General features: G+C 36.8%; 1 protein-coding gene across 1 annotated transcript; it reads left to right on the top strand.

Annotated features, from left to right (window-relative positions):
- Nucleotides 1-434: 434 nt before the first annotated feature.
- Nucleotides 435-24,354, top strand: AGGF1 (angiogenic factor with G-patch and FHA domains 1; the record flags this gene model as incomplete). The annotated part of the gene is made up of 14 exons (XM_084304833.1): nucleotides 435-605; nucleotides 748-844; nucleotides 1,346-1,551; nucleotides 2,362-2,508; nucleotides 4,031-4,219; nucleotides 14,567-14,921; nucleotides 16,530-16,641; nucleotides 17,548-17,599; nucleotides 19,916-20,017; nucleotides 20,368-20,533; nucleotides 20,780-20,862; nucleotides 21,788-21,915; nucleotides 23,313-23,412; nucleotides 24,020-24,354. The coding sequence occupies 14 exons, from the start codon at nucleotides 435-437 to the stop codon at nucleotides 24,218-24,220; spliced, it is 2,109 nt and encodes a 702-aa protein (XP_084160959.1). The 3' UTR covers nucleotides 24,221-24,354.
- Between the last annotated feature and the right edge of the window lie 265 nt (nucleotides 24,355-24,619).

The raw sequence follows: 24,619 nt of genomic DNA, 5'->3' as shown, positions 1-24,619 counted from the left end.
GCCTCGCCAGGCCTCGCGTAGGCCCAGCCGGCCCCGCCGCGTCGCCTAGCAACCGCCAGCCGGCGCCGGGCGCAGGCGCAGGACCCCGGGAGGCGACGCCGCTTCCCGCCTCCCCTCCTCCCCTTCCGGGCTGGCGCCGCGCTCCCGCCCCGCGGGCCGCTTCTGGCGCTCGGCGGGGACTCTTCTCGCGCAGCGCCGCCGCCGCCGCCGGGCCGGGCTCGCGGGCGCGGGCGCGCGCGCGGGGGCGGGAGGGACGCGGACGCGGGCGCGCGCGCGACGCCGCCGTTGGTGCCCCTCGCGCCCGGCCGGGGCGCCATGGCCGGGGCCGGCGGGGCCCGCTCGGTGCCGCGCGGCGGGCGGCGGGCGGCGGGGGGGCGCTGAGGCGGCGGCGGGGGGCCGGGGGCCGGGGCCGGGGCTGGGGCTGGGGCTGGGGCATGGCCTCCCCGCCCGGCGGCGAGGCGCGGGGCCTGCGGGAGCGGGTGGCGGCGCTGGAGGCGGAGCTGGGCGCCTGCCGCGGGCAGCTGGAGCGGGCGCAGCACCGGCTGCGGAGAGCCGAGCGCCTCCACCGCGAGGCGAGGGAGGGCGGCCAGGCGCTGAGGAGACAGGTGGGGAACGGGGCCTGCCCTTCCCTTCCCTTCCCCACTAAAATAGCTGGCAAAGCAGTTAGATTTTGCCAGAATTATAGAAAACTATAGCAGACCTCTAAAATGTGGCTTTGCTGTCTGTAACACACCGTTTCTCTTCCAGGTGGAAGAGCTCACTAAGGAAATCCACAGCAGGAAGGAGAAGGATACATCTAGCATAGGCATACAGACGGAGGACTATGCGGCGTGGTCGCAAGCAGGTAGAGAGAGTGGCAATCGCTCATCTAGAGCTGTGATGTTAACTGGTATCTTGCTTGGTGTGGTGTGTGTTTTTTTTTTTGCTTGTTTTTTTTTTTATATGAAACACATTTCAAGTCTGTATCCTTAGCAGCATTAAATTTGGTAAGCTAACATTTGCCTTTCAGACCATTTACAGTTTCTTCAAGCCGTGCCTTTTAGAACTGTACAGTAAAAAATATCACAGACTGTAGCAGAACTTGTGCCACAGTACTCTGATATATAGTTACTTCAGACATTAAACAACTGTATCTTGTTCCAATTTTTAAAGTACATCAAAACAAGATATGACTTTTTCAATAAATGTAGAATAAATTCAGCATGGAGGCATGACCTAATAATGGACTTCGGCTAAACTACTTATATGCATAAATTTGCTATTTAAGACTAAGGATCCTTAAACTGTTTTGTGTAAGATACTGCTTTGCTAATTTATATAACTTCGACTTTTTTTTTTTCTTCAGATTATTACTACTATGAAAATTATTATAATCACACTGATACTCAGGACTGTGCACCCGAGCTATCAGTGCAGCACAATCATACAACAGAAGCCACTGAGCAAAACTCCACAGAGGAGTTAAAGGAGGACATTAATGTTCCTGAAAGGGTGGATAGCGCTGGAGTTGCTGAAGATGGAGAAGAGGAAAATTTCGTCCAGAATTCACAGGTTATAGAACTGTTCGGGTTTTTGCTGATTTTCAAGTCAGTAGTCTGTTGATACTATCATTTAAAAGATACACTTTTGGTCTTGATGTCATTTTATGAAATGCTTTTTTTGGTGGTGGTCTCAGAAGGATAGTAGCAGACATTGTTATGCTTTGAAATTAGTTCTTTTTGTAACATTAGTTCTTCGTGTAACATTAGTCATAGGCTTGTCTTTTAAAAGTGTGGACATTCTAAAACATATGTCTGGTATGTGCTGGAAGCACTGAAAGTGTGATTTTTTTAAATCAAAAAAATATGTTTAATATGGCCATGAAGAATTTCACTTTTTTATGGGGTCCTATTTTTTTTCCTCCATCAATAGAAATAGGATACATATAAGGAGAAAAAACTTGTTAGGGTTTTTAATTATTTTTTTTTTCTACAGTGTTTTTTTCCCCTGTTATCCAGCCTCTCACTTTTTTTGTGCCTTAGCATCTAGAAATTGAAATGGAACTGAGAGCAGGTACCTATTTTAGGAGCCTATTTTAGTAGTGTACTAAAATATTCACTGTGTATTTCTGATGTGAAACATGTCTGAGAAAAGTCTGGGGTAAAATGAAAGGGACGGGATGGAATGTTGGTCCCATGAAAATCCATGGGAGTATATCAGTAAATGCCAGCTTGATTTTTGTGTCTGTGTCTAATAATCCAGGTAACAGTCCAAGTCCATGGAGCACTAATATGTTTTATTTAAAATAGCGCACTGCAAAATGCCAAAGAGCTAAAGAGTTTCTTTTTAGAGGAAAACCAATTTCTTACTTTCTCGTCTTAGGAAACAGAAGGTACATCAGTACCAGAGGGCTCCTTGGCTGAGAGCTTGAGAGCTGCTGCAGAAGCTGCTGTTTCACAAACAGGATTTATTTATGATGAAAATACAGGATTGTATTATGACCATAGCACTGGATTCTACTATAATTCGGTAAGGGTAGTTTTTGGAATCCTTGGCATTTTTCCTCTGCTGCAAAAACTTAATTAGTAAAAGTTGGTATGAACAGTGAACGAAGATCTAAGCTGACTTGAATGAAAATACTGTAACAGTTAATTTCTGCAATACGTTTTCCTTAACAGAGCTGTTTGCTTCTTGTCCTGTGAGGTGTGTATGTTTGTACATGCATGAATAGATAGGTGTATAGACTGACACAAATCCGAGTGGAACTCCTCTGCTGAAAATAGGTCTTGTTTGCAGGAATACATTCAACTCAACTTAAAAACAAATGTGCCTGTGGTAAACAAAAGTAGTTGTTTTCAGGTGTGGTTCTGTACTTCATTACTTTTTTAAAGCCTCAAACTATATCAAGAGCAATGATATCACTTGGGGAAGTAGTTAAATATTTGTGTTTGGGGCTACAGAGTCCAGTTTATGATATAATTGCAGAAAAAGAGAGTAAGTAATACCTTCTTGTTCAGGAACTGTTTTCTGTATTACAGGAAATGTTTTTGTGTGGGGTTTACATGGCAAGGCTTTGGTAAGAGGGCAGGGGGACTGTTGGTGTGGCCTCACTGAAAATTTCAGGGACTGCCCTGTGCTGGACACAGACACCTCTACAGTGGCCCCACCACAGGAAACAGATGAGCCTATCAGAGATAGCTGATCTGCCTCTTTGAAACCATGTTTAAGAAAGGGCAAAACTGCACAGCAAAATAAGGCATAGGTGATGGAGAAAGTGTGTAGAAACAACCCTTCAAACACCAACGTCAAAGAAAAAGGGTGAGGAGGATGTGCTCCAAGCACCAGAGCAAGCATGGAAGACCATGCCGCACATACCCACACTGATTCCATGAAGAGTCCCATATGCAAGCAGGTGGATGTTCTCTTCAGGAACTGTGGGCAATGGAGAGCCCACGCCAGAGCTGGTTCTGGCAGGAGCTGTGGCCTGTAGGGGACACACTGGCGTAGATGTGTCCTGAAGGACCACACGTTCTGGGAGAGGACCATATTGGGGCAAGGTAGAAGTGTGAGGAAGGAACAGCAGAGAGAAACTGTTATGAACTGACCACAGCCACCATTCCTGATCTCCCAGCTCAACTTGGGTAGGGGGATGTTCAGTAGAGGAGCTGGGAGTGAGGGAGTAAAGTTGACCTAGAGAAAGAAGACATGGGGAGAGGTGTTTTATTTTTTTTCTTTGTTTCTCACCCTCCAACTCTCTTAATTGGTAACAAATTAGTCGAGTCTGTTTTGCCCCGATGATAAATTGGTACATGATCTCTATCTTTACCTCAACCCACAAGGTTTTCATCTTATTTTATCCCCCTGTCCTGTAGAGGTGGGCAAATGAAGAAGCAGCTGGGTTTGGGTCTGCCATCCAGCCAGGGTCAACCCACTACAGATCTTTAGTAGATCTGAGTACTCAGTATGTGTTACTTTTTTAGCTGGGTGTGTTCTGTTGAGCAATGTGTTTGTCAAAGTAATGACAAAGTTGTTCTTAACTTTTCTCATAAAGGAAAATCAACTGTATTATGATCCAACAACTGGAATTTACTATTACTGCGATGTGGAAAGTGGCCGGTACCAGTTTCATTCACGAGTGGATCTACAGTCTTACCAGGCTTCTGGTTCTCAGCACACTAAGGATAAAAAAGGGAAAAAGAAGAGAAAAGAAACGGAGTGGAATACTGCAAATGAGTATAAGGTAACTTCAGAATTGATAGATAGAAATTTGTTTTGTTTTTTCAGGATGCAACTTAGAGGTTGTGGTGTTTGGTTTTTGGGGGACAGATCCTTATTTTCTGAATGATTCAAGTGTCTTTAAACTATATACAGCAGGTTGATTAGATGTAGCTAATGTTAAAATAATTTTCCCACTGAATAATTAAGGATTGAACTTTAGACTTGGATCCCCTCACTTTCTCAGTGTTGTTTTATTACAGTGCAACTGTGTAGATCTTTAAAGTTGAGTATCAGTGAAGCTCTCTAACAAACACACTGGGATGAATTTGGGTTACTGTGTGGACTCATTTTCCAACTAAATTCAGTATACCTTGATGTCCTGATTTCTGTTGCTTTTTTTTTTTTTAATTCATGTGATGAATCCAAAAATGAAGGAAGGTTTTGAAATTGTAGAGACACACCACTCTTCCTCTGTGACTATGTATTCCAGAGTTCATTCCACTGATGTTTTAATGCATCTCTACCATCATTTGGGATTGATGAAATGTCCAAAGTTTTAATTCATGGAATATTATGCTCTTTATTGATTTTCTTTTGGTCAATACATTTTTGTTGTTCATAGTGTGTAAGTATATCTTAATAAGTGACGACTGTAATCAACTCTTATTTTAAGTTATGAAAAATGTAACTTTATTTGGTTTTCTGATTGCTAAGAGAACATACAATGTAGTACATAGTGGGTACCTTGAAAAATGTTGGTCACTCCTAGGCACTGTAAGTGCTACTGTCACACACCTATTAAGACACAAGAAGCCTTTGCTTAATGAACACTATTACTGATGTTGAACAAATTCAGATAATACTATTCTACAAATTCATTTGTTACTTAAGACTTATTAAATGTATATATTGGTTTGTTGACCAGGCCTCCTTAGTTTGTCTATCTAAAGCTGCTGCTTTAACCATTGCATAATTTAATTGTAGAGGCCTCAGCAAAGCTGATTTGTTGAAATCTGTCGTAATTATGTTAGTGTACAAGTACTCGTAGCTCATCATTACACAACCTCAGTACAGAGTTTAAAAATTTTATATTGGGAGTTACATTACCTGAAAGACTTAAAGATGGAAACTGCTTACAATAAGAACCAGTGAAGGTAAGTTAGATGGATAGTGGTAGTCGACTGTGGGTAATGTGAAAACTTCTACTCCTAGAGATAACTTCACACAGAACATTCTTTCTTTCTCGAAAGCCTGGGGTGGATACTTAGCATCTCTGAGTATAACGATCCTTTAGACTTAGGAAGGTAATGCAGTTGTAGCTAGGAGCGTTACCAGCATCTAAGCTGCGGGCTAGCTGTGTGCAACTAGTGAATTGGCATTCTGACACTCCCAAAAGACATAGCTAATAGAGAATTTTATTCATTCTGTGTCAGAAAAAGAACTTGAAAATGAGTCTTTATCATCACGTGCAATTAGTACATCTCTTAAACTTAGTTGTGTGTTGAACTTTTACATAATGACCTAAATTTACAAATGTATTAAAAGCTTTGTGGTGTATGTAGGCCTAACCTAGAAAATAATGTAGGCAACTTTGTGGGATCCCATCTCCATCTGCTTCTACCATCAGATTGTACTGCAAATAGCTAGCTGTCTTTAGCTCATATTATGTTTAAAAAAATACCGTTATATAGATGGTCTTGTTAACAAATCTTTTCTTTAAGTTTGCACAGCCACAAGGTAGGAGGTAAACATCCACTTTTTATCCAGTCAGTACATTGTGAGTTAATTTGATTAAGCAACAAGCTAAGCGGCAAAACATTTAAAATAGAAAAATACATTCTGTAGCATGCAGATTTGTACATTTGTGAACACTAAGTCAACGATGATGCCACAGTCCACAAGGACTTTCCTTTTTTTAACTTAAAAATGGAGAATATGAAGCGAAACTTAAAACAATTACTCTGCTTTAACTTTGGAAAAAAATAAAAAGCCTTTTTGTCAGTCCACTTTTACGTAAATGCAATATTAGGTTTAAAAAACAAAAAATACCTTATTGTCGTATTTTATGTAGTTGAGTTAAAACACCCTATTCTTAGTACGTGGTTCTTACAAGAAATGATTATTTTAAAAAAAAATGCATTAATGAAAGATCAAGATTTCTTAGAACAAAAGATCATGGATTTTTTCTGTGTTTTTTTTTTTTTTTTTTTTTTTAAAAAAGGAAAAAAAAAAGTTTGTTAGCTGCACAGTCTCGTTCATAGGTGTATGTTATTTCTTGGCAATATTGTTGTTGTCCAGTTTTGTCTGGTATTGCTAAAGGCACTAATTAGTTCATAGTAATTATTACACTATTTACATCTAGAAACAAAAACATCTGTTTTTAAGTAGACTCTTGTAGTGTTCTCTGTTGAAATTCTTTCTTCTGCACTTATGCACATCCTTCTTTACTCTCCATTCCCTCTTACACTCATGAAAAAGTAAAATAAAAGCTATCTCCAAATACTGATGAAATTTGTAAAGTTCCTACAAGTATTTTGAAGATTAAGTATTCCATTATTGCTTTTTCCAGTGGGTTACTTACTATCTTAAACTGTGGGGCTAGCTGGAAAAGTGTCTCTGAACATCATCAGGCTTTTTGTCCAGTGTATGCTTTTTTTTTTCCTCAATGTTCTGTTTTTTTCCCCACAGCCATTACAAGTGGGAGAACAACTTTTTTTTTTCTTTGCCTGGTCTGTGAGCTGCTAACAGCAATAAATAAAACAGTACCGTAGTCTAGTTCTGGGAATATGTCACAACCCACTTGAACATTATTATTCGTGATTAAGATTAGAAGGTTTCTAGGAATGTGCATATGAGGTTGAAGAAGATATTGAGCAGTGGATATAGAATTTCAAGTACGCAAACACTCGTTAAACTTGCTTTCTTTTTTGATTAAGGGATTAAATATAAGCAAGGTATTGGTAGATACTCAGTTAAAAGTTTTTTATAAAATATATATTTTTTTATAAGAAATAAAAAAAAAATAGCAACTGCATGTGTAGGCTGTCACAGAAAATATTTCTATATACACAATAGTGGTAGCTATACAGTTTTTACAAAAACTGTGAGTTCTAATTTACCTAATTCATTTAATCTAAAATTAATCTGTTTCTTAATTTAGAAAGAACTGTAACTGGGTCAAACAGTTAACTTTATGTATCTGGTGGCTGAAGGTTTTTTTTTGTTGCAATTTAGTTTGTAGTCACTGTGAGAAATTCAGTATGCTCAGCTATCTTGTATATATACACTATTCAGAAGTAGTACATGGGATGTTTAGCACTACAGAAATGAACGTTCTCCACAAATATCATGAAGAGTGTTCATGAAAAGATGATATAAATCTGAGAATCTAAAAAATAAAATTATTTTAATGATTAAATAAGCCATATCATATTTTTAACAAGCCAAGTTACCAAACAAGAAAATACTAGTGAGCTTCTGGTAAAAAGGATGTGCTTATAATAGCACAAAAAAAGGAGATGAGCTCAGAAAGGTTAGTCCCCTGATTTGTGTAAGAACTTTTTGTAAATATTCTTTCTTTCCAGTCACCAAACTTCTTTATTACAAATAGCTTTCTTTCAAACTGCGATCCTAAGCGTGCTTGCTTTTAATAGACAATTGGGATTTGAGAGTACATAGAATTAGCCTACGTGTATATGCAGCTCTCTTAAGAAGGATTGGTGGAATACTCTGGAACTCTAAGGCTTCAGTTCTTGTTTTTGTAGTCACAGGCCAAAAAGTTGAGAAAGAATTACCATAATTGCATCCTTCAAGAGAAGGATCTTTAAGTTAATTTGGAACACTGTAGACTTCCTTACTTTCTTTTACAAAAAAAATCATCACAAGGTGGCATAAATAATAATGTGATCACTGGTCCAATATCTAGTTCAGCTTTTTCATAGAGATTGGAGAATTGACTGTGTGCAGTGGTGACCATGTAGTTTTACTTGCTGGATTGGGACTGTCAGTGATATAGAGCAAAATTTAGGTGCAATTAGAAGGCTCTCAACTATGACATTTTACAGTGTACTGTTAATTACTGTCCAATAGATAATATCCAGTGTGGCACTCAAAAGTCACTCCTACTATATCCTATTATAGATGCATCCTAGCTCCTTCTGTACAAGAGATAAGGCTTTTGTAGTAGTACTTCCCATAGAACTCTAGAAGCAGTGATTTTTATTTTTTTATCATGTGTAGTTTACTTTTTGCTGATATTCGTCCCATCTTTAGGTACGTCAGTTGACAGAAACCATGGCTAATCTGAAGATATCTTCTTTTGGATTGGCAGCTTCTGGTAAAGGTAGAGTAGAGATACCAAACACAGTAGTCTGTGGATGTTCACCTTTAACCTTGATATACTTACTGAAGAAAAAGAAACTAGTAGTTGATGTTTAGCTTATCTATTTTCCTAAAGATTTTTTTTGCAGCTGCTTCATCAAAATCTTTTCATCCAGAAAGTAAAAAAGTAAAATATATGTATTTGAAATACTGTATAAGTAAAACATCTGAAGAAAACTTTGATGGTATTCTAGAATATTTGGGGAAAATACATGTTTGGCATCACTGTATTAACGTGGGGTGTCTTGACTAATCATGCTACGCGTTCTTTAGACAAGGCAAATTCATGCTTCCTGTGTTTCAGAGCTCCCCGCTATTGCATAAATTAACTTTTTTATGATATGGGAAGAGCTTTACTCATTTTTATGGCTTTTAATTATTTTCTTGTATTGAAAATGTCAGCATAGTGAAGCTAGAAGACAGTACTTGTGAAATGTTGCTAGTAAGTGAAAGCTTGGTCATCTGAGCAAAAGAACTATTTTAACCTTTTTCGAAACACTTCATTAGTAAAATATTGGATTTCAGTAGTATTTCAAATTGAGAGATTCAGTGATAAAGATCTGACATTCAGCCCTTTTTATTAGGGTGTTAAGTATCCATGATTCCATTAAATCATCTACTGAGCTTCCGGCAAAACCAAGAAGCAACAGACTACATGGAACTGGAAAATTGTTTGTGCTTATGTTTTGTGTAAAGTAAACAGATTTGGAAAACAAATCAATTAAATGGTATATTTCTTAAAACTTCATGCATACAATAATTTAAGTTCTAATTTGTAGGCATGATCAAGAGTTGCATGAATGTGCATGTAACTCAGGCATAGTACAGAATAAAGGTGAAGTTGTTTGGAAAGAGCAAATGTTTGTCTCACTCTGTCACAATACAACAAAAAGTATATTTAAATGGTTGAAATATTTTGAATTTGTTATTAAAAACACTTCAGTTACTATAATTATTCATATATATAGGCAGGCATTTCTGAAGATCTTTGTATGAGTTGTTTTGTGACCTATGCTTTAGAAAGCAAACCCATCAATTCTTGTCAATATGAACATGATCTGTAGTTCTGAAAAGATCAGTCCTCATGAAATGCATAAAATTGACATGCTTATCTTGAACTATTTCTCCTGTACCTTTTCATTGTCTTTGTTAAGGGATATGGTTTAGTGGAGGGCTGTTAGCGTTAGGTTGGAGGTTGGACTCGATGACCTTGAGGTCTCTTCCAACCTAGAAAATTCTGTGATTCTGTGTGTGATTCTGTTAGGGATACAAAAATAAGAAACAACTCAACCCTGTAGTTAAGGAGCAGTTTTATTACAGCTCAGATTCGTTCCACCTTTCAACTTTACTCCTGAGCAGTGAGAGAGAAAAGCAAGAGATCATATAGTGATACCCAGTAGATACCAAGCTTTCTGCTAAATCACCTGGAGACAGGTTCTGTCCAGCTTAAGACTGTTGGGATTTGTCTACAGAGTATTTAGATATTAGGTAAAGCAACACAAAGAAAAGTATGTGCCTGAGGTCATGGTGTAACAATCGTAACTATAATAAGCATGAACTTGCATACTTTGTGTCACTAGTTTGGGAAGAAGCATTAAGTATCCTGCCATTGAAAAATTAAGTTCATTGCTGGTATTTTTTAAGTCATTAAAAGATGATGCTGCAACTTACTGCAGTTTGCACAGTTGTGCTTTCATACATGCTACTTGTGTTCTGTTAGTACTAGCAGTCATGTATAATGAAGAAGGATTTCTTCAGCAGAAGATCCCCTCAAATCCATTCAGTAGCCCCAGCCTTAATGGTTAGACCTGATCAAGGCAGTAAATGAATTCTAACATTTATATTAGCTCAAATGCAATTATCTTTGCTATTTGTAATAGCTTAAGAGAGTACTTTGTGTCCTAATTAAATATGTAAATAAAGTCATTACCTCTGACTTTTTTTCATTTCCGCAAATATACTGAGTCATTTTTGACTTGTTTGCTTGAGGCATGTAAGATTATAGTTTAGACAGAAGGAGGAGTATATGAAGATAACTCTTCTGTCTGTATTTAATAGCAGAACTATTTATTTATTTGTTTTCTTAAGACCTGATTGTAGTAGTAGTGAAAAAAATACTGAAACTGCTGAGAAAAGCTTAATGATTGTATTGAAAGAGGGTATGTGCATAGCCTTTTGTCGATCTCTACACATTATTAAAAATTCCTGCTTTCAACACATAACAAAGAATATTGTCTATGCTTTAGTAGCCAGGCTTTGAAACAGCACCTTTTTATTTTCTAATTTAGAACATCTGAAGAAATATCAAAAATGAGTCCTCTGGACTCAGTATAGAGCAAGAGCTGAGTGGTTGGAGTGTTAAACTTGGTTTCCAGTGTGTCAGTCATCTGTTGCTTTGCTTCAGTCATGTGTTTTGAGCAGGCAATTTAGTTTCTGTGTTTTCAGAAATAATTTTTAAAATTTCTGTAGCTGATGGTATTATGGGAAGAAATACGTTTAGGATTGCAGAGAATGTCAGCAGACTTGCTGAAGATGCGTTTCACTCCTGCACCCAGATAATTAATAAAAATGTTGGCCATGGCTGGCCCCAGAATTGAGCCCTGGGGAACACGGCTGGCGACTGGCTGCCAGCCAAATGTAGCCCCATTCACTGCAACGCTTTGAGCTCTATCATTGAGCCACCCAGTGGGGCGTTAACCTGTTTATCTTGCTGTTGGACCATTTGTTCATAAGGATGCCGTGCAGGATAGTATCAAAGGCCTTAGTAAAATCCAGAAAGATTACATCTGCTGCCTTCCCTTCATCCAGTATGCGGTGACCTTATCACAGAAGGAGATCAGATTACTAAGGCAGGACTTTCCCTTGATGAACCGTCACTGTGTCCGATAATAGCTTTGTTCTTTAGCTGCCTTTCAGCATCCCCCAGGATAAGCTTCTCCATAACTTTTGCAAGGACTGAGGTTAGACTAATATGTCTGTAGATTCCCAGGTCTTCTCTCATGCCCTTTCAGTAGATGGGTGTACTGGTGGCTGGCTTCCAGTCAGTAGGGATCTCCCCAGGCTCCCATAACCTTTGATAAATTGTTGAGAGGGGTCACACTGTAATGTCTGATAATTCCTTTGGCATTTTGGGATGAACCCTATCAGACCCCAACAACTTATGAACATTGAGCTGATACAACTGTTCTTTACAATCACCATGACCACTGAAAGCAACTCACTGCTTTCCTAGTCCTGGTCCTCAAGTCTGAGAACCAGGCAGCACATATCTATCAGTACTATTAAATATTGATGCAAGAAAGGCATTAAATGCCTCCACGTTTTCCTTATCTGTACTTGTTATGTTATCCATTTCAGGTACCAGTCCAGTGTTTTCCTTTGTCTTCCTCTTGTTTTGACATACTTGAAAATGCGTTTTTTGTTGTTTGACACCACAGTGTGGCTACTGTCAACTAAAGTTGAGCTTTGACCTTTCTTGTTTTCTGCCTGTGAATGCAAACTGCAGCTCCGTACTCTCCCTGTGAAGCCAGACTTGGCTTCTAGAAGTCTTGGATTTTATGCCCTAGTTACAGGAGTCATTCCCTATTCAGCCCAGATGGTTTTCTATTCCACTCAACTTCACTTGCAGCACAGTGGTATTCCTGCTCCTAAGCTCTTAAAAAGTGTTTCTTGAAAAGTGACTAAGTCTTGTGAAATCCTGAACCCTCTGGAGCACATTTTCAGGGGACACTGCTAACTAGCTCTCTGAAAAGCTTAAAGTCTGCTCTCTTAAAGTCCAGGATGGCAATTCTGCTAGCCTTTTTTCTCCTTACACCAAAAATTTTGAACTCAGCTATTTCAAGATCTCTGTGGCCAAGACAGCCACCTACCATCACCTCTCCCACAACGCCTTTCCAGTTCTCAAGGAACGGATCTGGGAGGGCACCTTTCTTAGTTGGCTCACACAGTACTTGTTACAGAAAGTTATCTTCAACATGCTTTTATGATATTTCTAGTTTATGTCTGAGAAGTTAGGATCAGTTGCCCTTGAGGGAAATTCTAAGATTTCCTCTGATTTCCTATAAAATTTGCCATCCTTTCCAGCGTCCTGGGTGAGCAGTTGATGGTGGACACCTCACTTACCTATTTTATCTGTCCCTTTAATCCTTACCCAGAAGCTCTTTACCACGCTATCCCTAACAGCAAGGGTTGTACAGTCTAACCTCTCCGTTACCTGTAGTGCAACACCTCGTCTGCCCTGACTGTCAGTCAGGAGGCTCATCCCACCAAGTCTCATTAACTAGTGAAAGCAGCTATGGGAAAGGAACAAAGCTTAGAGTTCGTATTTTGTTCCTCCTACTGCGTGAACTGATATACAAGCATTTCAGATGTGCTTCTGAGCCTGTAGCACTCCCTGGAGCAGCATACATGCTCCCATTAGCCTTGCCACCTTCAGACGGTGCCATACCATTCCTTGGCTTAAGTTCAGGGTACCTAACAGTATCCCTCTCCCCCATCAATTCTTGTTTAAAGCCCTATCAACAGGTTATATATGGCCTGTCTGTAACAGCCCATTAACAAATGAGTGATGTGTATGAACTGTACAAATCTTATTTTTGGCCAGATTACTACATCACTGAAAATAAGTAACATAGCGGCCTTGCAGTCCCGTTCGTTTCTAGATACTGCATTTACAGGACACAAGGAGGAGGGCAAGTGTGAACTTGTAATCATTCAGGTAAAACATGAGGTCATTTAATACTTGTTGATTATTCCTAAGAATCTGCTGTCTTACTGGAACTGTCTCAACAATGCTCTCTAAAGTCCTATCCAATAGCTTGACCACTGAGCAGAGGCAAGTTCTTGTGTTTTTCTTATAATTGCACTACTGATGAGTTTTTACAATTTTGGTCAAATTTACATTTTCTCTTGGTAAAGTGGAAGTGCTTTAATTTCCATGGTATTAGCGTTCGTATTAGTTTGTGTACCCTGAAATGTAAAATGCTCTGTGCAAAAACTTGCTGAAAAGAAGTAAAAATGTTTACTTTACCCACTGCATTGCAAATTTTTACATTCTTTAAGGCAATTGAATGCATTTATTCTGAATCTGAAAAGGCAAATAATTCACCAATAAAATCTGATATGTTTTTCATTTCTCTTTTAAAGCCATTTGTTTTCATTGTATTTTTTTAAGTTGGTCATCGGGGTTACTACATTGAGAATTACATTTTCAAGGTACTCTGGCAAAATTGATGTAACATTTTAGAGATTTTTCAGTTCAAAAAATTTTGATGGTCTGTTTTCTGCTTGTGAAATCAAGTGACAGTGGAAAAACCTGCAGTAATCTGGTTCGTATGATACGCAATGGAGAAGTTTGTTGCAGTAGGAAATGGATTTCCAGTAGAATGTCATCCACGTAGCATATATTAAAACTCTCTTACAAGTTCTCTACAGTATCTTGATGAAAGCCTTTGTTAAAGCTTCGTTTTTTAAAAGAGGAAGAGCAGGTCATTAGGGAAGCATGGGTGGGAATTCCAGATATTTGGGACCATTCTGGAATAAAACAAGAAGACAGAAACAGGAGGAAGATACGATGAAGATCAATTAAAGAACTTTAAAACAAGTTGCAAGAATTTTGTAAGAGAGGGAGAAGAGTCGTGAAAGCAAAACTGGAAAATAATCGAGATGGTGTTTTGTAAGTTTGAAAGTAAGGACAAGAATTTTAATTTTTTGAGAGAGAAGTGCAAAGAGTAATTGAAGGTTAGAAGACAAGTGTAGTCACACCTTCCCAAGTAGGAAATTATTTTAGTCATATCTAACAGAATGTGAAAATTTTTCTACTGAAATGTTGACTGCATGCAGAAAACTCTGGAACTGTAAGCATTTCTTAATAGTTGTAAATTAATTCCCAGTGAAGAATTTAATTCCAAGCTTATAATATACTTTAGAATAACTTGATCTATAAAGAATATAATTTTCCTCAAGTGTGGTTTCTGTAACTCCTCTCCAGGATTTGGACGCAGAAGAGCAGAAATCATCTAACAGTCTGAACTGTTTTTCCACTACTGAGCAAGTAAGTTCTACTGAAGAAGAAGAGTCTCCTAATGCAAGAAAGAAGACTAAAATGGACACAAAAATACGAACCGGTCTAACAGCCAAAGAATTGTTTTCCACAGACAGTATAAATTCACATTCACACAAAAGTACACCAGATACTGCAGCATACACAGATGACAGTAAAATAGTAGACACAGAAAGTGAGCCAGAAGAAGGTGAAATTACGGATACTGAACATGAAGTCTACAGCAGTGAAGATGAAGTAACAAGTGAAGAAACCAGTGATTCAGAAGACTCAGAAAATGAAGGTGAATTGTACCTTTTATGTATGATATTACCGTATTTTTTCAAGAACCCATTAAGAAAAAAATACAGAACAGTTTGGATAATTAAAAAATAAATAAAAGCATCTTACTTGAGATCCTTGAGTTTAAAAGTGCTGTATGTTAGTTGTATGTTTCTTTCTTTTCCTTTGCCCTGTAGTTGGAACTAAGTAGTGATGTTTCCCTAAAAACTGTTAGGGGTATAATTTTCTGGGCTCATGGAAACTTCAGTGGTAGAATAAATGTTTTTACATTAGGAAAGTGTCATGAGAAAAAGTTTCCTGACTTTTAAAATAAAGATTCTAGTACAAATCTCACAGAAATTCTGTTTATTAGCTAATATATAGTATTTCATAGAATTATCTAGGCTGGAAAAGACCTTCAAGACCAAGTCAAGCTGTCAGTCTGTGCTACCATGTCCCATAACTAAATTCTGTTCCTGATGCTGTTCATAAACAATCATGTATAATTCAGTGTAAGATCATTGTGGTGAAAAGGGTTACTCAGTAGTATTTGAAATCATATCTTGTATTCATTCCAGTGCAACATGTGAGAAGTTGGGATAGAGAGGAAACATGTATGCTCTTCTGTATCAAAGAAAGTGTTGTCTAAAGTTCTTAAGACCTCCTCAAGAATTTAATAGTCTCTTGAAAAAAAAATGGTGAAAAAGTTAATGCAAACAAAAAAACTGGTGCAACGTACCTGCAAAGGATATCCTAAATCACAAAATGAAATACAAACTATAGTAGTTAGGAGTCTGTACTGCAGCCTGGACCATGCTCACAGTTTGTTTCTTCTGCTTTCATTCTTTTACTTACTCAGCTACCCTGGTTATGATCAATTAATGCCAGTTGAAATGCCTGAATGCCTGATACTAGCAAGCATATAAACTCCCCAGTAATTCCAGAGTAATAAAAATGAGATTTTTCTGTCCTCCTACCTTTTGAGCAAGTGTCTTCCCATCTTGCCCATGTATTCCTACCTGAAACTGTCGGAGACTGTTGATCCAAATTGATATTCAAGACAGAATTCTTACAGCTGTTGGAATATTAACAGATACTAATGCAAAAGAGAAAATATATACATCTGTATGCTCATGTATTATGTCTTATCTGTGTTGATGTTTTGTGCTAATAAGAGTAAAAATTAATCACAGTATGTTTGACAGAAATTATCAAATACAAAGTTTTAAGTGCATAGGGTTTGTCATGTGGCCTTTTCTCAAAGTAAAGGAGTATTCAGTCAGTCACTCTAATCAGTTTTGACTAGTAGTCCATGCAATTATAGAATGTTAGTAAATTCCATGAATTTATTTATATGTTATTTCTGTAAAGAACCACCTGTGTACATGTAAGCAATGGGAATTAGTGAAGTATTTTTTGATTGATAGTTTAGTGTGGAGCTGCAAAACCTTTGAAACGGTAATTTCATCAAAGTTTTCTCACAGATGTGTTTATATTTCTTTTTCTGAATGTTGCATACAATTCAGCTAGATAATTGCAGAATGTATATCAGTTATTTGAAAAATATGAAATATAGGAGTAAAACTATAACTTGCTGTTTGTAACTTTTTTCTTTTTTTTTTCTTTATAGATGAAGAAAAGATTTGGCCTCCTTGTATCAGAGTCATTGTAATAAGATCACCAGTTCTACAGACTGGATCACTTTATATTATCACAGCTGTGAAACCTGCTACCATTGGAAGGTAAAACCAAATGGAATTTGTTACCTGTATCTGAAACTAAGATAACTCATTCAGAAATTCAGGATCACCAGAAAGTATATATTGTGCTTCTCATGCAAATTCCAGTAAGGTTGATTCACCACTTTGAAATAGTAAGTTATGATTTTTGCTACCCTATATGCATTCTTTCAGTTCCGATATTAAAAGTAAAATAAAACTCTGGTTTGTTCATTGTGGATGATGAATGAATGCTTTCTTACTGAAATCTCCACCCCCTCTTCGGCTGCTTTTAACTGATGCTGATACGTGTTCTGATTTGTTCTTACAGCTGGAGTGTTTCAGGTACATTTGTGTGAAGTTAAGCAGTTGAAAATTCTCCATGTAATCTTCATATAGGCTCCTGTAATAGCTGCATTGTTTCTTCATCCCCTGGTAGAAGAACTAATATATAAATTCATTCCTCTTCCCTCCTACTGCAGTATTTTTGATAGTAAATCTGAGTCAATAACTCCTTAATTGCTTGTATTACCTACCTAATGCTACCAAGAACTCAGTCTTGGCATTGAAGACTGATGCCAAGATGCACTGAAGTGCTTGAAAGATGCAGAGTTCCCGACTGTTATTTACAGGCCTTGGATTTGATGAAAAGTTCAGATAGAAATACCAGCTTTATATATAAAAATTTAAATATAAAAATTTAAAAATACAGCTTTACTGTATGTTCACTGCCTAATTTATAAGATGAAAGCACGTGAGGCAAGTCTCCACATTGTGTATATTGTAACGTACTACTTCTGTGTCTGTAAAGGTCCAAGATATTGCAGAAGGGAAACACAGTATTATGGCTCAGCTGAAATACATTTTGAAAGCCATTATTAAAACTATTTCTAGTTTCTCATGATTTTATGTATCTACTTTCCTTTTCAGAGAAAAAGATGTTGGACACACACTTCAGATCCCTGAAGTTGGAGTCAGTAAGGTAACTCTTATTTCTGTTTGCTACAAGGGAGATAGATCTTTGTATGGATGAGGATTTAGATTTCATAGCTTTAAATATTGCCAAATGTTAATTTTTTTAATGAACTTTCAGAATGAGATGTGCTTTTAGCCACTTCTACAAAGTTAGAAAAAAGAAAGCATACAATATTTTAATGAATTGGAATATAATGTAAACACATTGTGAATTCTAAGTCTAGAAAAGCTAAAGTGTGTTGTTTTTGTTGTTTTGTTTTTTTTTTTTTTAATTGCAGTTTTAATAGTCCATGGTTCAATCCACAGCAAATAATTATTATCTTAAATTTCTTAGTTTTTGAACTTGAGGAAAATGAATGGTTGGCATTAGGTATCGATTGTATGGTAAAATATCAATGTCAACTAGTTAGAACTTTGTTGTAAAAAAAAAAAAAATCCAGTCCTTATAGCTGAGCTTAGAAGCTTAGGTTGTGTTTTATTTTTCTGTAAGTTAGTTGTATGAATGTGGAAGTTATGCAGAGAGTTCAAAAATATAAAAATATTTTAGTGACAGATGGATTTTTTTGTAGTTAAGAGAGATTAAAGGTAAATTATATGTTCAGTTTTCCTAACTACTTCGACATAGACCATAAATACAGCACTCTAAATTGAAGAAAATGTAAATTGACAGATATGTCATCTAAACAAAAAAAGGTGATAAAAGCATCTGCAAATGCAAGTGTGTGAAATAAGCTTTACTATGTCTGTTCCAGATGATAGCTCTGATTAATCAGCCGTTTAACATATTTTATACTGAACAATTCCTAGACAAATTTTTTTCCTGCTATTAATGGTATTTTCAGGCATGTATTTGAAGTTGGTGTTATAAAGCAGCAAAAGTGTTGTTTTTTTTAATTTTTCTTCAATAGTATCATTTACTTTGCTTCTTTGTATGGCTAACAATATCTACCAGTACTTCATGGGTACCTGAGTTGCTTTTAAATATGTTTCGTTGAAATAACTGATCGTCTACATAAATTATTTCACTTTGCAGATAAGGAAGCAGAGGCATGAAGATAAATGGCATATATCTAGAAACAAAAAGTTACTACCAGTTTATTTATCTTGAAACTTAAAACTGATAGTTGTGGATCACTGTCTTTCACTTATTTTAAGGGTAAAGTGAGATTTAAAGAAATAGCACCCTGCAGTTTTGCAGATTTAGCATCTTTAGAAGAAGTTTCTGTTCATCCTGCTCAGTAAAACAGAGGTAGAATTAAAAGCATTAGCAAATAACCCAGTCAATCTTTCCACCATTACTGGAACATTCCCATTGTAAATTTATGCTAACCAGTCTACAAAATACAGTTTTGTTGTTGTTTTGTTTTGTTTTTGTTTTTGTAGACTATTCTTGCTTAAAGACAATAAGGTATTTGGTTTCAAATGAGCACTTTCTTCCCATGATGATTATTGTGTTTTTTTTTTCACTACTGCAACAAAAAAAGATCTTTGCTTGTCAAATTTGAAACTCACTTTTTTAGATTTGTTTTTTATTGGGAATCTTAGTTGGTTGCAGAACTTGATACTTTAGTTTGCTTAGTGGCCATTTTTGGAGGTAATGTGTGGGTTTGTAAATTGGCTGCTATATTTCCAAGACTACGGATTTGTTTTCTCTGTTCTGTGTGGACTCGGGACCGTTACCTATATGGAGTTGCAATAGATTTAAAAAATTGGTTTGTTATTATCAAAATCAAAGCAGATATAAAGAACAATAAATAATGGATAGGGATTGTGTCCTGGGCATTAAGGTGCAAGTGAAAGTGAATTACATGAAATTTACAAAAACATGGCACTTTAAGCTATTTCAAATATGAAAGACCAAGTAATCTGAAGCTGTAGAGATTCAGATTTTTTATTAATTGCATTTCTTTAAGTATCTTTTTTGATGCTTTCCAGAAAGGGGAAATTTGAGATTGCTGTAACATACCTTCCAAGGCAAAAATACCATGTATTTATAAGAACAGCTAAAAATGCTTTATTACTAGATCCTGCAATCCTTTAAGTAAAGTATACTTTCTATATTGAAAGTACATATATGTTTTCAGTGCTGGATCAGTTTATGGTAAAAATAGTTATATTTTTACTGGTACACTTTATCTGATGTTGTTGCAGTCCATTTGTTTACATTTCAAATATATAGAATCATAAAGCATGGAATATTCTATTAACCAAACCCATTCAGTTAAGTCGCCAAAATAAATTCTGAAATCTTACTTTAAAACAGCGTGTAAATTGTGAAGTACATGCTTAATGAGAATATTTCACTTAGTCTTCTCTTTATCAGTTCCATGCAGAAGTATATTTTGACCATGATTTGCAAAATTACGTTCTTGTGGATCAAGGCAGTCAGAATGGGACAGTCGTTAATGGAAATCAGATTCTTCAGGTAAGTATTTGCTGTAGTGTTGCAGAAAACTGTAGTCATTTTAAAATATGGTATGGCAAATCACTAGCAATGTCATTGTATGGCTTTTCTCATACAGTAATTCCTTCCTTGATTCCCTTCGGTTTTCAGGGCCACTTGTAATATTTCATGTTTGTTTTATATAATGAATTAGGAAAAATCCACTACAATTTACAGTTGCTAGAGCGAAATACATCCCATGGTTTAAATATTTGTCCGCATTTGAAAGATGAAGCTGAATCATTAGATTATGAGCAGCATTCACAAAATAGATTTGGTGTCCTACTTTAGGAACTAATAACCATGGCTGACAAAATTTTCTTTTGCTATAGCCGAAAACAAAATGTGATCCCTATATCTTGGAGCATGGTGATGAAGTGAAGATTGGTGAAACTGTACTTTCTTTTCATATACATCCTGGCAGTGATACTTGTGATGGATGTGAACCAGGTCAAGTCAGAGCACATCTTCGCCTGGATAGGAAAAAGGAATCCTCTGGTTAGTTGTGTTATCACTGGATATGTTTTTTTTTATTATTGGTCCTTACTTTATAAACTTCTTAATCACTTCAGATAGTTTTCTTATAATTTCCTTTATCAAAACAATAGTTTTACAGCACAAGGCACTGCATTTTCTTCTTGGTATGTATGGCTATGTATAAAAATGTTAGAACAAAATTATTTTGTGTTTGGAAAAAAAAATACATTATTACTTAGAAATTCAATCTTGTGTTCTTCCTTTTAGTTTGCCCAGCACTTAGCAAAGAAGAGAGAGAGTTAGTCAGAAGAAAAGCGTTAAAACAGATACGGGTAAAATATGGCCTACAGGTGAGTTCACTGTAGAAATTAAGAGTTTGAAGGTCTACATCTGCTCTGTGATTCCTGTTTTAAGCCATAAATGTCTGAACAAGGGAAGCTTTTAGAGTCTTAAGTGGAGTCTTGAGTGGTGGTTTAACTCAAGCTTGTCTTTTGTACACTAAATCTTTATAAATTTCTAAGGATGATAACAGGGCTTGAAAGTTCTCTTAGAATTTTCAAAAAAGATAAACAGTTCTAATATGTACAAGATTCCTCATACCATTGAGGTTAACACTTCTTAAATCATTGCTATCCTTACTTCTGAAAGTTAGGTATGCACTGAATTGCAGTGCACTCTTGTTTTGAAAGGGGAAAATAATGAGCAACTTAGATAATGATGGAAGGAAGAGAAAAACTTAAAGTTTTTTGTTAAAGTCTGGTTTATGATATAAAAATGCCAACATGAATATATGACAATATTAGAGATTATTCTAACTATGGAGTTGCATCTAGCATTTGTAGTAAGTGTTCATGTGGAAAACAGGACACCATCATTTCACTTGAATTCTTCACCCACTGAAATAACATCAATGTAGAATCTATACAAGTAGAACTTTAATCTATTTTGAAGAACTAGTTCTTGAGAAACAGGTTATCTGTTGTAACAAAAAGTCAGTGACATGATATTTCTAGTGGCTTGTCCACATGGTTTTGTGTTTAATGCGGAGAAATTGATTCTTAGTACAAAAAGAAGATTCAAGAGAATCTGCTATTTTACAGACTCCATGAAATTATTTACTTTTGAAAGAGAACTATACATTTTCTGTTTTAAGAGTAAAAATTAATAGTAAGACTTAATATAGGAATGAAGTAGGATGAAGCTGCTTTACTTTTGGAAGCAGAATAAAGAATTTAAAAACCATTTGTCTTGATGGAATTTAATCTGTTTGTAAAGAATACAGAGTATGAAGACAACAAAGCAGTGAACAACCCAAAGTACAAAGACAGAGCAGGAAAACGCAGAGAGACCATTGGCAGTGAAGGAACTTTCCAGAGAGATGATACTCCAGCTTCGGTCCATATGTAAGTGTTTGGGGGGAAAAAAGTCCTCTGTGTCCCTCTTTATGGAATCTTACAAAACAGTGATACAGTTAAGTATCAATCAGTTACTAGGATACATTTTGTTAGAATACTAATTATCTGTATACAGTGTGTTATGAGAACTACAAAACAATTGTTCTCACTTCCCAGTTCATACGCTATTATTTTCTCCTCACCTTCCGTACAGAGTTTATCTTTGCAGTAGGATGTTTAGATCACTTTCTTGCCATCTTAGTACATCTGGTCAGTTCCTTGATTTTCCACTGACACTTTCAACAGCTTGTTTCTATTTTTTTCTGTCCAGTCCCAACAATAGTAAAAAAAAAATTCACCCACATCATTTCTTTCAACTGTCAATATCCAGCCTATCATAGGATGTGCATGTACACTGTTAAATGACACTTATGTTAAATTTCCTCTTGAATTATTCCTTTGCTTCTTTAGTTTTTTTTCTGTTTGTTTGTTTGAAACATGACCTTTTAGGTGCTTGTAAGTTAGTAAAAGGAAATGTGAAACAATGACATGAGATTCCAATGTGTGTTGGAATGCTTTAGTGGTGAGGTAGTGATACTTCTCATTAGTGCAGTTGATTCCCATTCATCTGTGCTGTATCTTTTAACTCCTAAAAGTCAGCAAGTAGTTCAGAGGGAGTTTTAAGAAAGTTGGTGTTGATCAGAGTCTTAGGATAGCTTTGGTAACCAAAGATATTTATGGGAAAATAAATGTAGAATCACAGAATCATCAGGGTTGGGAAAGACCTACACGATCAAGTCCAGCCATCAGCCTGACCTACCTAAGACCTTTCACTAAACCACGTCCCTTAATGCCATGTCTGCACATCACTTAAATACCTTCAGGGAAGGGGACTCCACCACTTCCCTGAGCAGCCTGTTCCAATGCTTGACCACCCTCTGTGCAAATAAATTCTTCCTAAGGTCCAATCTAAACCTACCCTGGTGCAACTTGAGACCATTTCCTCATGTCCTGTCATGTGTCACCTGAAAAAAGAGACCAGTACCCTCCTCTATGCAACATCCTTTCAGGTAGCTGTAGAGAGTAATGAGTTGTCCCCTCAGCATCCTTTTCTCCAGACTAAACAACCCCAATTTCTTCACTAGCTCCATTGTTCTCCTCTGCACACATTTCAGCAACTCAATATCCTTTATGTGGTCAGGGGCCCAGCACTGAATGCAATATTCAAAAACTTGAGAAAGTTGGCACTATGGCCTTTGAGGTAGCTCTTAGAAGTAGGAACAACACAGTGGTTGGATTTGGGTTTCCAGAGTTGCATATGCATGCACGCTTCTGTCCTTGAATATTTGATTAGCATTTGTTTTGTATTAACTCTTGTTTATGAATTATCTTAAAATTTCTTTAAGTGAAATCAGTGACAGCAACAAAGGACACAAAATGTTGGAGAAAATGGGATGGAAAAAAGGGGAAGGCCTGGGCAAGGATGGTGGTGGCATGAAGGACCCGGTAAGTCTGTCTGGTTTGCACTTGGAGGACAAAGAAATAGAAATGCATTTGCAATTGGAAATGTCTAATGATAAGCCATGATTCACTGGAAACATTTCAAAGTTCAGTGTGGGAGGGAATAATCTTAATAGGACTGATCACAAATCAGTTTTACCTTTATCAGTGAAGTATTCTGAAACTTTACTATGATTTAATCACATTAGTGGAAAATGACAGTAAGGTGGTTTTCAAGAAACTAAACAAAGGAAGAGAGACATTGGATTAATAATTTTGTGTTTTTATACAAAGACTGTCAGAAGAAATAAATTAATTTGTGTGAATTCAAGATGGGCATATGATGTAATCCTTCACTTTCACCAAGACAGCTGTAGCACAAAATTCAACCTACATACTGAGCCATGAGAAAGGAAAAACTGGCAAGTCACAAATCTTCGTATTAGAGATGCCAATTCAAAACCTTGGCAAAACTTTAAATGTTCATGTATGATCTAGGTATAGAAGAGCTGTAATCAGAAGTGCTTGGGGAAGAGGGGGAATAGTATTATAAAATATTAAGTGTTTAGAATACCTAACCTGCAATTACAGTACTGTTTGGTGTATTTGACAGATCCACCTTCAGTTACATAAGCTGAATGCAGGTTTGGGTACAAGCAGACCGGCCTCAATTGAAGATGTTCAGATCATCCAGAGCAAGAATAAAAAGAATTGGGATAAAGCAAGAGAAAGGTTTGCTGAAAACTTCCAAGAACCTAAATCACAAAAGGATACACCTAAGATGACGCCTTGGGTTAGAGGGACCGCAGACTGAAATAATGTGGTTCCACAGCAGGGTAATTCCTGTGTGTAAATAGTTGGAAGAGAATTTATTTTTATTCTTTTTCTTTTGCTAAAGCAGAGGTTTGGTGATATGTAAAATACAGTTGTGGAAACAATTATGCTAGATTAACTCTAGTATGTTAATTGGTTTTCTGTAGTCTTCATGCTTTTATAAAAACATTTTTAATAGGAAATGAAAGAAACCTAGGGGATATTCAACTTTAAATACTTGAATGTGATTCTCATCACGAGCAGGAAGTTTCTTCAGTTTTGTTTTTAACACAGAACTTCATGAAAAACCAAAACACGTTAGATTTGATAACCTTAACTTTTGAACAGCAGTTTAAAAGCAAGCTGAAACAAACACCCCACACCCCCAAAAGAACAGAAC

The sequence above is a fragment of the Netta rufina genome (assembly GCF_964035555.1).
Source record: "Netta rufina genome assembly, chromosome: Z".
NCBI lineage: Eukaryota > Metazoa > Chordata > Aves > Anseriformes > Anatidae > Netta > Netta rufina.
The sequence above is the reverse complement of the archived record's forward strand: the minus strand, read 5'-3'. Positions and strand labels throughout refer to the sequence as shown.